The sequence below is a fragment of the Loxodonta africana genome, chromosome 26, assembly GCF_030014295.1.
Source record: "Loxodonta africana isolate mLoxAfr1 chromosome 26, mLoxAfr1.hap2, whole genome shotgun sequence".
Taxonomy (NCBI): domain Eukaryota; kingdom Metazoa; phylum Chordata; class Mammalia; order Proboscidea; family Elephantidae; genus Loxodonta; species Loxodonta africana.
In genome coordinates, this window is record NC_087367.1 from 881,951 (window position 1) to 895,612 (window position 13,662).

Below are 13,662 nucleotides of genomic sequence, written 5' to 3' on the forward strand. Positions count from 1 at the left end.
ACCCAACAGATGTTTGCGTTTTGATTTTGTGCTGTGACTTTGCCTAATTTATTTCTTAGCTCTAATAGCTTTCTTTTGGATTCTTTGGGATTCTCTCTGTGTAGGAATAATATCATCTGTGAATAGAGATAATTTTATTTCTTCCTTTCTGATTTGGATGTCTTTTATTTATTTTTGCTCTGGCTAGAGCTTCCAGTACAATTGTTGAGTAGCAGTGGTGAAAGCTGGTGTCCTTTTCTTGATCCTGACCTGTGCGGAAAAGCTTTCAGTCATTCACCGTTGAGTGTGATGTTAGCTGTAGGCATTTCCTAGATGCCCTTTATCTCGTTGAGGAGTTTCCCTTCTCTTCCTAGTTTGCTGAGTGTTTTTATCATGAAAGGGTTTTGGATTTTGTCGAAGCGTCCTCTGCATCCATTGAGACGATCATGTGGACCTTTTCCGTGTAATAATGGTGGTGCACTCGATCATGGTTGTAGCCCTTTTAATATGCTGTTGGTGCAGTGGCGAAGAGCTCGGCTCCTAACCAAAAGGTCAGCAGTTCAAATCCAACAGCCGCTCCTTGGAAACCCTGTGGGGGTTGTTGTACTGTATCGTATAGGGTTGCCATGAGTCAGAATCAACTTGATGGCAGTTGGTTTGGTTTAGTATGCCGTTGGGTTCAGCTTTCTAGTATCTTGTTGAAGATTTTTGTATCTATGTGCGTAAGGAATGTTGATCTGTAATTTTCTTGTGTCTTTAGCTGGCTTTGATATCAGGATAACACTGTCCTCATTATAGAATGAGTAAGTGTTCCTTCTTCTTCTGTTATTTGGAAGAATTTGAGAAGAATTAGTGTTATTCTTTAAGTGTTTGGTAGAGTTACCGGTAAGCCTCCTGGACTTTTCTTGGTTAGGAGTTTTTTTGTTACTGATTCAATATTTTTTACTTATTATAGGTCTGTTGAGGTTTTCTGTTTCTTGAGTCAATTTAGATAGTTGGCTTGTTTCTAGAAATCTGTCCATTTCATCTAAGTTACCTAATTTGGTGTACAATTGTTAATAGTATTCGAGTCGGTAGTAGTATCCCTACTTTGATTTTTGATTTTAGTTATTTGGGTTTTCTCTCTTTTTTTCTTTGCCAGTTCAGCTAAAGATTTGTTGATACTAGTGATCTTTTCAAAGAAACATTTTTTGGTTTTCTTGATTCCTTATTCTCTATTTCACTATCTTTGCTGTAATCTTGATTATTTCCGTCCTTTTGGTAACTTTGGTCTTAGTTTGCTCTTTTTTTCAGGTTTTTCTAGTTCATCAAGGTTAAAGGTGTAAAGTTAGGTTATTTATTTGAGATTGATCTTCTTTTTTATTGTGGGCATTTTGATGTGTCAGAAACCAACCCCAAAACTTAGTGCCCTAAAATAGCATCCATTTACTATTTCTCACATTCCTGGGATTGGCTAGGCAGTTCTTCTGGCCTGGGCTGACTGGGCTGGAACTGGGTGGTCTGAGATAGCCTCACTCACGTATCCTGCTGTTGGCAGGCTGATTAGTCTTGGAGAGTGTTGGGGGGCTCACTGAAATGGCTCGCGGGTGGCCTGATGTCAGCTGAGCAGCGGCTGTGTCTTTCTCCTCCAGCAGGCTGACCTGGGCCCCTTCATTGGTGGTGGAAGAGTGAGTTCCCAGCCCGAGAGGGCAAGCCCAACGCTCAGATGCTTCTGAAGCTTCTGTTTTTGTCACGTTTTTAACGTCCCATTGGCCACTGCACGTTGTGTGGCAAAGCCCAGATTCAGGGTTAGAGAACTAGATGCCACCTCTAGATGAGAGGTTAGCAGAGAGAGGCACATTGCCAGAGCTTTTGCATACAGTGATGGGAGACACAGGTGGCCGTTTCGCAATCAGTTGTGAGCCCTGAGGAGCACTGATGTTGACAGAGGAGGGGGAATCAGCCAGATGATTAGGCAGTGCCTGAAAGGGAAGAAGAAAACCAGAGTTTTGTGGTTTGGGGGGAGCCAAAAAAGGAGAATGTTTAAAATGTACACATTTTGGAGAAGTTTGCCTGTGAGAGGGAGGCGATGTGCTGTTTATGTAAAGTCAGGGGAAATTTACTAAAGCAGGATAAAGTGAAGCACCAGATTCTTGGGATTGTGTACGTGACGGATATTAGAGAATAATCATAATAATTAGCTTTACTGGAGGTGCATAATCCTGTGTTAGCTGACTGGCGCTTTGTAGTTTCTGATTCAGATTGGATTCTCAGTACACTGCCACAGGACACAGTCCTTTCACCATCACTTAGAAACAGTTTGAATTGGGAATGTTCAGTCTAAGGATGCCAGGTTCTACTGTATTAAACATTTTGGTGGTATAGAGCAGAGGAATGTTGAATTATTTGAATGATCTTTAGAAATGTTTTGTGAGCTTTTGTTTTTTATTTCTGAATCATTTCAGGTATTTATGCAAGCTCTCTGATCAGGAGTTGCGCCAGAGTGCGGCTCGAAACATGGCTGACCTGATGTGGAGCACAGTGAAAGAACCATTGGATACGGCGCTATGCTTTGATAAAGAAAGCCTAGATCTCGCATTTAAGTACTTTATGTCACCAACTTTGACTATGAGGTTGGCTGGGCTGAGTCAGATAACAGTAAGCTATCTTTCCCTTACTTTCTGTCATTTTTTATTTGCCTTCCAGACTGTCATCGTAATAGTAATGCCTGCTGTTGATAGGGCAAGGAGCTCCGGTGCTGCAGTGGTTACAGTGCTTGGCTGCTAACCAAAGTTGGCTCCATGGGGAAAGTTGTGACAGTCTGCTTCTGTAACGACTCACAGCCTTGGAAACCCTGCGGGATAGTCCTGCCCTGTCTGATAGGGTTGCTTTGAGTCACAGTTGACCTGAAGCAGTGGGTTTGGATTGGATCGATGGAGTGCTTTCCATATGTGAGAGGTGCCAGGCGTTTTACATGCATTGCTTTATATGGTCCTCACAAGTCGTTTTTATTTTTCTCTCCTCTTTTAAATATGAGGAAACTGAGGCTTAGATTTATACATTAGATCAGTTTGATTTCACGGTCCAGTTCCTTCACTCTTCTTAACTATGCAGTTTTCAGAGAGAAAACAGAGGTGGAAGAAACTAACTGTAAGCAGTTACTTATTTTCCAGGCAAAGGCTACAGATTATTGGGACACAGGCTGAATTTGACTAGTGTGAATATTTTGTTTGGCTTGTACATTAGTACATATTATAAATAGGTAACATTCACATAAAATCTGTATTATTCATTTCTTTTTTGAGGGGGGAGAAGAGACCTGGTATGCTTGGATCCATATTCTTGCATAACAATTTGCTAGCCCTGCGTAGTTAGCTGTGTCCTTTGGAATGGATCTGCTTTCTGCAGTTGCCAGTCTCCACTGGCTTTATGCCTTTACGTTTCCAGCCTGGCTTCGTAGTGTATTTTGTTAACTAAAGTCACACCACCCGAAATAGATTGACCTGATTGTGTTACGTCATTTAACTGGAGATGTCACCTGTAACATGGTGCTGGTTAACTGATCTCAGAAACTGTAGATTCATCTGTTGTTTTCCAGCCTTGTACATACTCATCACTGGGTATTTTTCGGAGGCAGTGGAAGGTAACATTTTGGATAATTTTCAAACCAACTTCTTCTGGTAAAATAGTGTTTGGCTTTACCAGGCTTAAGGCTTTTTAAAAAGATAGCCTTTTTGTAAAGTTAGGTTATTAATTTGAGATATATATATTTTAATTCTTTTTGGTATTTCTGAAGTTGCTAGATTTACCCATGTACAGGAGTTTATAAATATAGAAAATATTTGCAGACAATAACCCAGCTAAATTATATCTTAAAAGTATTTATCTAGGAAGCTTTTCTTGACACTTTGTCTCTAATGATACATTACTTGTTGTCTTGAGTTATACGTTTGTGCTTTTTCCTTATTCAGCTTTGTTTTTTTCTGATGTGCTTGGTGTAATAAACCATAAATATTATTTGTGGAATGAATTTATTTAGTGATTAAAGATACTAAAGGAAAGAGCCATGCTCATTACAAATTGTGAGTGTGTCTGTATCTCATTATCTTGGTTTTTTATAATTTCAATTTGGTTATTGGTTACAATCTACATATATTAATCAATTTACCATTTTTATTGACACTTGCTAATATGTACAAGAAAAATTTGGAAAAAAATTTTAATTTTCTTTTCTCTAATCATAGAATCAACTTCATACCTTCAATGACGTGTGCAATAATGAGTCATTGGTTTCAGACACAGAAACGTAAGTAGGAGCATTAGTTTATACACAAGTAAACCATTTAAATGTAGCCGTTTATATGGTGAATATAATTGATTTTATTAGATTTGAAGTGTGTACTGGAAATTCTTTGCCTTGTGGCTTCATTTGCACAGTCTTTAATTAGTAAGTTTTCAGAACAATATATTGAAACATTTTCCTGTATTTTTAAAAAGCAGTTGAAACCATGTAGTGTTTCTTTCTCATGAAATACAAAAGGATTCTACTTATACAGAGGATTTGGTAGTGAAGAATATGGTACTGATAGTTTTCAGAAAGCATACTTAATGCAGAGAAAGAAAAGACCTCATTCAACACATTTTATGGGGAAAAAGCAAAGTTCATGATGCTCATATATGAAAAGAAGCAGCTTTTACAGCTTAGGGCTTTTCAAGTTCTTAGAAATATATTCCTTTAGTTGTCCATGTGCTCAAACAGATGGGTAGTTTATCTTCTGCTTGAACAGAGTTGAATAGATTTAAGGTACTAGAAAATTCATTATCGTATGCATGAGTTTAACCTTACCGTAACTTTTGTGCATTGATCTTAGTTCTGCCTTCTGGAGCTAATCTCTCAGTTGAACCCAGCCCTTCATGAATTTGAAAACCAGACACTGTGTCTCTACTCTTTTCTTCTCTAGGCTAAGGAGTTGTTGTTTTTCCAGTTGTTCCTCATGTAGTACGGTTTTTAGATTTCTCACCAGAGCATCCATTTCAGCTCTGACAACATTCTTTATTAGTGTTGCCTAGAATTGGTGATGACTTCATATATTCTGAATTATACTAGAATATGATTAGTGTTATTTCACACCATCAGGACATTATATCGACTATATCCAATGTATATAAACCTGTAGTTTTGAATTTCCCATTTGGTCCCTTAGGTCTCCCCCTCCTACCTGCCAAGCTACTGTAAGGGGGCCTGTTAATTGCCGGTGCAACTCTCACCCCCTTTCCACAAAAAGTAGTATGTGCAGTAACCTCACACATGATATGGTAGTTGTTATGGTGGTGAAACACTGGACAGAGCATAACTCCGTTCACAAATGTGTAAGGAAGATGCATCCCAAAGACAGGGGAGCAGGGAGGAGAGTCAAAGTGTGGAGGACCAATTGGAAAACACCCTCAAGATTGGAGGAGAGTGTGTGCAGTATGAGAGAATTGGAGCACAGGGAGTGTATTTGATAAGTATCGTTTTTGGTAAATTTACTGAGTTGTGTAACTATTACCACAATCCAGTTTTAGAACCTTTTATTAACTTCAGAATGGTCCCATCTACCCATTTGAAGACAACCTCCATTTTTCTAGCCTCACTAATCTACTTTTCTGTGTCTATAGATTTGCCTATTCGAGACAATTCCTATAAACTGAATTGCACAATAGTGGTCGTTTTTATCTGGCTTCTTCCGCTTAACATACTGTTTTTTGAAGCTCTTACATGTTGCGGCATTTGTCAGTACTTCATTCCTTTTTAGTGCTGTGTGGTATTACGTGGTGCAGACGTAACTGCATTTTGTTCATCCGTTCACCAGCTGGTACTTGGATTGTTTTCACCTCTTGATTATTATGAATAATGCTCTGTATTCAGTTGAGTCTAAGTTTTTTCTGTGAACATTTGTGTTCTTTTTTCTCTGGTGGATACATAAGAGTAGACTTGCTGGTTCGTATCTCAGTTTATATTGAACTTTTTAAGAAACAGTCAGACTTTTCCAAAACACCTGCTTTATTTTACATTCCCACTAGCCATATATGAGGATTTCAATTACTCCACAGTTTTGCTGACACTTGTTATTGTTGGTCTTTTTGATTATAGCCATTCTAGTAAGTTTAAAGGTCCCTGGATGGTGCAAAGGGTTGGCACTCATCTACTAACCTAAAAGTTGACGATCTCAACCAACCCATTGGCACCATGGAAGAAAGGCCTGGCGATCTGCTTCTGTCAAAATTACAGCCAGGAAAACTCCGTGGAGCAGTTCTCCTCTGTAACACGTGGGGTGGCCGTGGGTCAGAATCTACTCAGTGGCTACGAGTTTGGGTTTTTTTTTGTTTGTTTTGACAGGTATAAAGTGATACTTGATAGTGATTTTAATTTTCTTTAATTACTAATAATGTTGAACATGTCTTTACGTACTTACTTGCCTTTTTTTCTTCTTTGATGAATTGTCTGTTCTCATTATTGCGCACTTCACAGTCTGGCTGTGTGCTGCGATTTATGGCCTAGCGTGTGGTCTGTATCGCATGACCTTCGTGTGTGCTTAGGAAGAACCTGTATTCAGCTGCTGTGCAGAGTGTCGTATAGATGTCTTTTAGGTGTAATGGTTCCCTAGTGTTGTTTGTCTTCTACACACTTGTTGATATTCTGCTTAGTTCTGTCCATTATTGAAGGTGAGATATTGAAGTCTGCAGCCATTACTGTGGGATTGTTCTACAGATCCTTCAAGTTTTGCTAGATCATATTTGTAATTGTTACATGTTCCTTTTAATTTCATCCTTTTATCATTATAAAGTGATCCTCTGCTTCTTGTCACACTTCTTATCTTAAAGTGTATTTTGTCTGGTACTCGTACAGCTAGTCCATTTCTCTTGTGCTTACTGTTTACATGGTTTATCTTTATCCTTTTTACTTCCCACCTGTTTGTGTTTGGAGCCTACAGTATGTTTCTTGGAAGCAGCATACAGTTGGATCATTTTTTTTTTTTTTTCCAATCTAGTCTGATAGTCTCTGCCTTTTGATTGCAAAGTATTTAATCCATTTATTACTAATGTTATTTATAAAGTTGAGTTTACATCTGCTGTTTTGCCTTTTGGTCTTTTATATGTGCCGCGTCCTTTGTTTTTCTGTTCTCCCTTATTTTTTAGGATGCAGGTATATTACGTTGTTAGTTGCTGCTGAGTCGGCTGTACTTGAATATGACGGAGTGAAACTTAACAGAACAAACCGTTGCCTGGTCCTGCACCATCTTCATGGTTGTTGGTGTGTTTGAGCCCTTTCTTGTGGCTATGGTGTCAATCCATCTCACTGAGGGTTTTCCTTAGTATTCGCTGACGTTCTGCTTTACCAAAAATGATGTCCTTTTCTAGTGGCTGGCCTTTCCTGATGATGTGTCCAAAGTAACCGAGCTGAAGTATCACCATCCTCGCTTGTCAGGAGCGTTCTGATTTTATTTTTCTGAGACTGGTCTGTTTGTCCTTTTGCCAGTCCATGGTATATTCGGTATTCGGCACCAGTGCCACATTTCCAGTGCATCAATTCTGTCTGCCTTTTTCATTTTCCAACTTTTGCGTGTGTATGAGATGCTCAAAAAGACCGTAGCTTGGTTAGGTGCCCCTTAGTCCTCAAGGTGACATGTTTGCTTTTTAAAACTTCGGAGAGATCATTTGTAGCAGATTTGCCCAATGTGTTACGTCATTTGATTTCTTGGCTATTGCTTCCGTGGACATTGATTGTCTATTCAAGTAGAACAACCTACTTGACAACTTCAATTTTTTCCCTCTTTATAGTGTATCATTTTAATGCCATTTTTTTTTTTTCCTAAATTTTATTTACCTTGTTGTTGTGGTCAAGAATATATACTCCATTGATTTTTTTTCTAATCTATATTTAAAATTTTTTTTCTTAGGGTTGCTTTGAAGATTATAATATTAAACTTATTACTGTCTACTTCAGATTAATACTAATTTAATTCTAGTAAAACATAGCTATAATATGGCTTTATTCCCCTGTGTCTGATAGAAACTTGGTACATGTCTAGTTTTTCTCTTGCTACTTTCAAGGGTTCCTATCTTTCAAAAATTTGACTAAATTTGCCTAGTTAGGTGTGGATCTCTTTGGTTTTATCCTGTTTAAGGTTTGTTGAGCACATTGATGTATAGATTGTTTTTCATCAAATTTAGGAAGTGTTTGGCCATTATTTCTTCAAATGTGTTTTCCTGTCCTCTTTCTGAGACTCCTATTATATGTATATCTATATTTATATACTCTTGCTGAAGATAATTCAGAAATGGTTGCAGCAGTACATTGACAGGGAACTGCCAGAAATTCAAGCCACATTCAGAAGAGTATGTGGAACAAGGGATATAATTGCTGATATCAGATGGTTCACGGCTAAAAGCAGAGAATACCGGAAGGATGTTTACCTTTGTTTTATTGACTATACAAAGGCATTCAACTGTGTGGATCATAACAAATTATGGATAACATTGTGAAGAATGGGAATTCCAGAACACTTAATTGTGCTCATGTGGAACCTGTGCAAAGACCCCAAGGTAGTCATATGAGCAGAACAAGGGGATACTGCATGGTTTAAAGTAAGGAACAATGTACATCAGGATTGTATCCTTTCACCATTTTATTCAATCTGTATGCTGAGCAAATAACGTGAGACGCTGGACTATATGAACAAGAAGGTGGCATCAGGATTGGAGGAAGACGTATTAATAACCTATATTATGCAGATGACACAACCTTGCTTGCTGAAAGTGAAGAGGACTGGAAACACTTAATTACGAAGATCAAAGACCACAGCATTCTGTATGAATTTCACCTCAATATAAAGAAAACAAAAATTCTCACAACTGGACCAACAAGTAACATCATGATAAATGGAAAAAAGATTGAAGTTGTCAAAGATTTCATTTTACTTAAATCCATAGTCAATGTCCACGGAAGCAGCAGTCAGGAAATCAAATGATGTATTACATTGGGCAAATTTGCTGCAAAGGACCTCTTTAAAGTGTTGAAAAGCAAAGATGTCGCTTTGAAAACTAAGGTGCTCCTGACCCAAGCCCTGGTATTTTCGATCGCCTCATATGCGTGCAAAAGCTGGACAATGAATACGGAAGACTGAAAAAGTGATGCCTTTTTATTACGGTGTTGAAGAAGAATGTTGAATATGCCATGGACTGCCAGAAGAACAAACAAATTTGTCTTGGATGAAGTACAGCCAAGAATGCTCCTTAGAAGCGAGGGTGGTGAGACTTCAACTCACATACTTCAAACATGTTATCAGGAGGGAGCAGTCCTTGGAGAAGGACATCATGCTTTGTAAAGTAGAGGGTCAGCAAAAAGAGGAAGACCCTCAATGAGATGGATTAACACAGTGACTGCAACAATGGACTCAAACATAGCAACGATTGTGAGCGTTGCTCAGGACTGGGCAGTGTTTCATTCTGTTGTACACTATGAGTCAGAAGCAACTTGATGGCACTTAACAATAATACTGTTAATATGTGTTTCATTGGTCCTTTGAGGCTGAATTCATTTTACTTCATTTTTTGTTCTTTCTGTCTCTTGATTCATTTTTAAGTTCGCTGATTATGCTATAGAGACCCTCCAATGAATTGTTAATGTTAGCTGTTTTTCAACTCCAGAGTTCTCATTTTGTTTTATAATATCCGTTTTTCATTGATACTCTGAGTCATTGTCACACTTGAAACATAGTTTCCTTTCATTCTTTGAATGTACTTATAATAGGTCCTTTGATGTCCACTATCTGGGCCCCCTTAGATACTTTCCTTTGACTGCTTACTTTTTTTCTCTTGAGTATAAATCGTACTTTCCTGTGTCTTTCCATGTCTCAAAAATTTTGGTTGAAAAATGGATATTTGAGATAAATAGTATAGCTACTCTGGATTATGATACCCCCTTCCAGGAAGGTTGTCACTGCTGTCTGTCTGTTTAGCGACTGTCAGTCTCTCCCAAAGTGTGTGAGTACTGATGTCCCTGGTTGTTTTTTTTTTTTCCTTTTACATTTATTTTTTAGCCTGGCTTCCTAGAGGTTGCCCTCGAGTTAACACAGTTAAAAGTGGTCAACAATCCTCGGTTAGAGGTTGTACTTAAACGTCTCGAGGCAGTGGATCTGAGTGGTGAGCGCTGTAGAGTCTCAAGCAGTTTATACACCTGCTCAGCTTTTACTCTCCACAGGATCCCCTCACCCGCTCCCTCAGCCTCTGGTCACCACCAGTAACTTCTTTATATTATTCATTTGCCTGTTGTAGATATTTCCTATAAGATTATACAACGTTTGCCCGTTTGTATCTGATTTATTCACCGAACAATGTTTTCAAGGTTCATCTATGTTGTAGCAAGAACCAGAGCTTTATTTCTCTTTATTGCTGAATAATATCTCTCTGTGTGAATATGCCACATTTTGTTTATCCGTTCATCTGTTGATTGACACTTGAGTTGCTGCCACCTCCTGGCTGTTGTGAATAATAAATACTTCAGTAAATGTTGACATGAGGCAGCGCGTGAGGATTTCAGTTTTTCCACAGCCTTGTTGTCCTAGTTTCTTAGTGCTGCTGTAACAGAAATACCACAAGTATGGGTGGCTTTAAAGAACAGCATTTATTTTCTCACAGTTCAGGAGGCAAGAAGTCCAGATTCCTACCATGGCTGTTAGGGGAGATCCCTCTTTGCCTGCTTCAGCTCTAGTAGCCAGCAGTCCTTGGTTCCCTGGTGATTTTCATGTGGTGTTTGTCTTTCCCCTTTAGTGCTTGTCTCTGAGTCTGTGCTGCACTTGGGTCACTTGGCAGTGATTAGGTTTAGGACACAGCCTACGCTGATAAGGCCGTTAGCATAAAACCCTATTCCCAAGTCGGCTTACACCCACAGGTACGGGGTCAGCACTGCAACAGGTATCTTTGGAGGGACACAATTCAATCCTTAACACGCACTGACACTTATTTTCTTTAGTGGGTGTGAACTGGTACCTCATTGTGGTTGTGACTTGCATTTTCTTACATTAAGCATGCTTTTATATGCTTGTTGGTCATTTGTATTGTCTTTGGAGAAATGTCTATTCAGATCATTTGCTCCTTCTTTAACTGGGTTTTTTTGTTGTTGAGTTGTAGAATTTCTTTAATGTTCTGGATAGTAATCCTTTTTTGGATATATGATTTGCAGAGATTATCTCCCATTCTGTGTCCTTTACCCCAAAAATTTTTAGTTTTGTTGAAGTCCAATTTATTAATTTTTTTCATTTGTTACTTGTACTTTTGTTATCTAAGAAACCGTCAAAAACAAAGTCCTGAAACTTTATCCATATATTTTTATCTAAGATTTTTATGGTTTTAATTCTTATATTTATTTCATTGTTCCGTTTTGAGTTAATTTTTGTATGTGGCGTGAGCTGTGGGCTCAGCTCCATTCTTCTGCACGTGTAGATCCAGTTTTCCCAGCACAAGTTGTTGAAGAAACTGTTTTTTCCCCATTGGATGGACCTGGCACCCTTGTTGAAAATCGCTTGGCCGTAGATGTATGGGTTTATTTCTGACACTCAGCTCTGTTGATCTGTATGTCTGTGCACATACCAACACAACACAGTTTGAGTACTGTAGTTCTGTAGTATGTTTTGAAACTGGGAAGTGTGAATCTTCCTACTTTGTTCTTTTTATTAAAGCTTGTTTTGGCTATTTGGGCTTCTTGCATTTTACATGAATTTGAGGATCATTTTTTCCATTTCTGTAAAAAAGGCTGTTGGAATTTTGATAGGGATTGCGTCGAATCTCTATATCGCTTTGGGTAGTATTAACATCTTAATATTAGGTCTTTCAATCCGTGGACACAGAACGTTTTTGCATTCATTTAGATCTTCTTTAATTTCTTCCAGCTTTGTTTTATAGTTTTCAGTGAACAAGTTTTTCACCTCCCTGGTTAAATTTATTCCTAGGTGTTTTATTTCTTTATATGCTATCGTAAATGGAATTATTTTCTTGATTTCTTCTTCATCTTGCTTGTTGCTGGCGTATAGGAACTCACGTGGTTTTTGCATGTTGGTATTATACCCTGCAGCCCAGTTCTTGGGGTGTATATCTAAGAATGGGATTGTTTCTAATTGTGATGAAGTCAGATATATCTTTTTGTTGTTGTTGTTGCCTGCTTTTGGTGTCATGTCTGAGACACCATTGTCAAATTCAAGATTTTCCCCTATGTTTTCTTCTAAAAGTTTTATAATTTCAGCTGTTGTATTCAGGTCATTGATTTAAATTAATAGTTGTGTTTTGTGTATGGTGTAAGAGCCCATTCTTTCTTCGTTAAGAGGTTTTGACAGCCTTGTCAGAAATCACAACTATAGATGTAAGGGTTTATTTCTGGACTCTCAGTTCTTTTTCACTGGTCCGTATGGCTCTTCATGCCAGTACCACACTGTTTGTAGTGTAGCATTGCAGTGATGGTCATCTACTTTGTTCTTCTTTTTCAAGAATGTTTTGGCTCTTCAGAGTCCCTTGAAATTCCTTATGAGTTTTAGAATGGGTTTTGCATTTCTGCAAAAAATGCAGTTGGGGTTTTGATAGGTATTTCATTGAATTTTTATATCAATTTCAGTAGACTTAACAACATTAAGTCTTCCAGTTCATGATCACAGGATATCTTGCCATTTATTTAGGGCTTCTTTAATTTCCTTCAGCACATGGCTCAGCACGTGAACAGAATTAGGGTTCTGGTAACAGGGAAGTAGGGTAATGGTTGTTGGGGGTCGGTAAATAAAAGCTCCTGCCAAAAGTTTATTTTCCCATGTAATTTTGTCTTTTGCCGATACATCAGTGGAGGCATTAATGTTTACCTTGTCAGTGTCTCTGAATATGTCACATACCAAGATAAAACCAAACCTCTTGCCATCGAGTCGATTCTGACTCATAGCGACCCTATAGGACAGTTAGAACTACCCCACAGAGTTATAGAAGCTCTCATTTGCCTTTGCCCTTTTACTGTAAACATTACTTAAATCTTTTAATTACATATTTATTAAACAGATCTTTCACTGTTAAGTATAATGTCAGTTTTTTTTTTAATCGCTTTTCATTTTGCTGGAATCCTTTCTTTTTAACAACCTCAAATGGATGTACTTTAAAAAGTTAATTTCTGAAATATATGTTTATTTACTTTATATTTTATTTTAATTTCAGCTGCCCTTGTCAGTAAAAAGGAAATATTCCTAGGTGTTTATCAGGTGGAGCCCTGGTGACGCAGTCGTTAGGAGCTCAGCTGCAAACCAGGAGGTCAGCAGTTCGAATCCACCAGCCGCTCCTTGGAAACCCCATGGGGCAGTTCTCCTCTGTCTTGTAGGGTCCCTGTGAGTCAGAATCAACTCGACGGCAGTTGAGCTTGGTTTTGGGTCTATCAGTTGCTACTAGAAAGTAAAAATTAATCAGAACATTTCCATATTTTATGGCTTTCTGTCTAACTGAAGTTTATTAGTATATGAATCAAATCATCATAATTAAAGAACTTTGGACTATTTCCACTTGTCACTGAACCCTACTTTTGGAATTCATTGCATGTAATTCTCACTTATAATTGTATACTTCATTTGCTTCTCAACTAAACCAGTGGATAATAATCTTATAACAATTGTTTGACCTTATAGTTTACTTGAATGTATT

At 38.1% G+C, this 13,662-nt stretch overlaps 1 protein-coding gene across 6 annotated transcripts in view; it reads left to right on the top strand.

Annotated features, from left to right (window-relative positions):
* Nucleotides 1-13,662, top strand: part of USP34 (ubiquitin specific peptidase 34) — a 249,426-nt gene that overhangs the window by 71,683 nt on the left and 164,081 nt on the right. For all 6 annotated transcript variants that reach the window (XM_064276991.1, XM_064276988.1, XM_064276990.1 and 3 more), the window contains 2 exons: nucleotides 2,424-2,616; nucleotides 4,203-4,264. In XM_064276991.1, coding sequence (XP_064133061.1) covers nucleotides 2,424-2,616; nucleotides 4,203-4,264 — 255 coding nt within the window. The remainder of the gene's footprint in view (nucleotides 1-2,423; nucleotides 2,617-4,202; nucleotides 4,265-13,662) is intronic.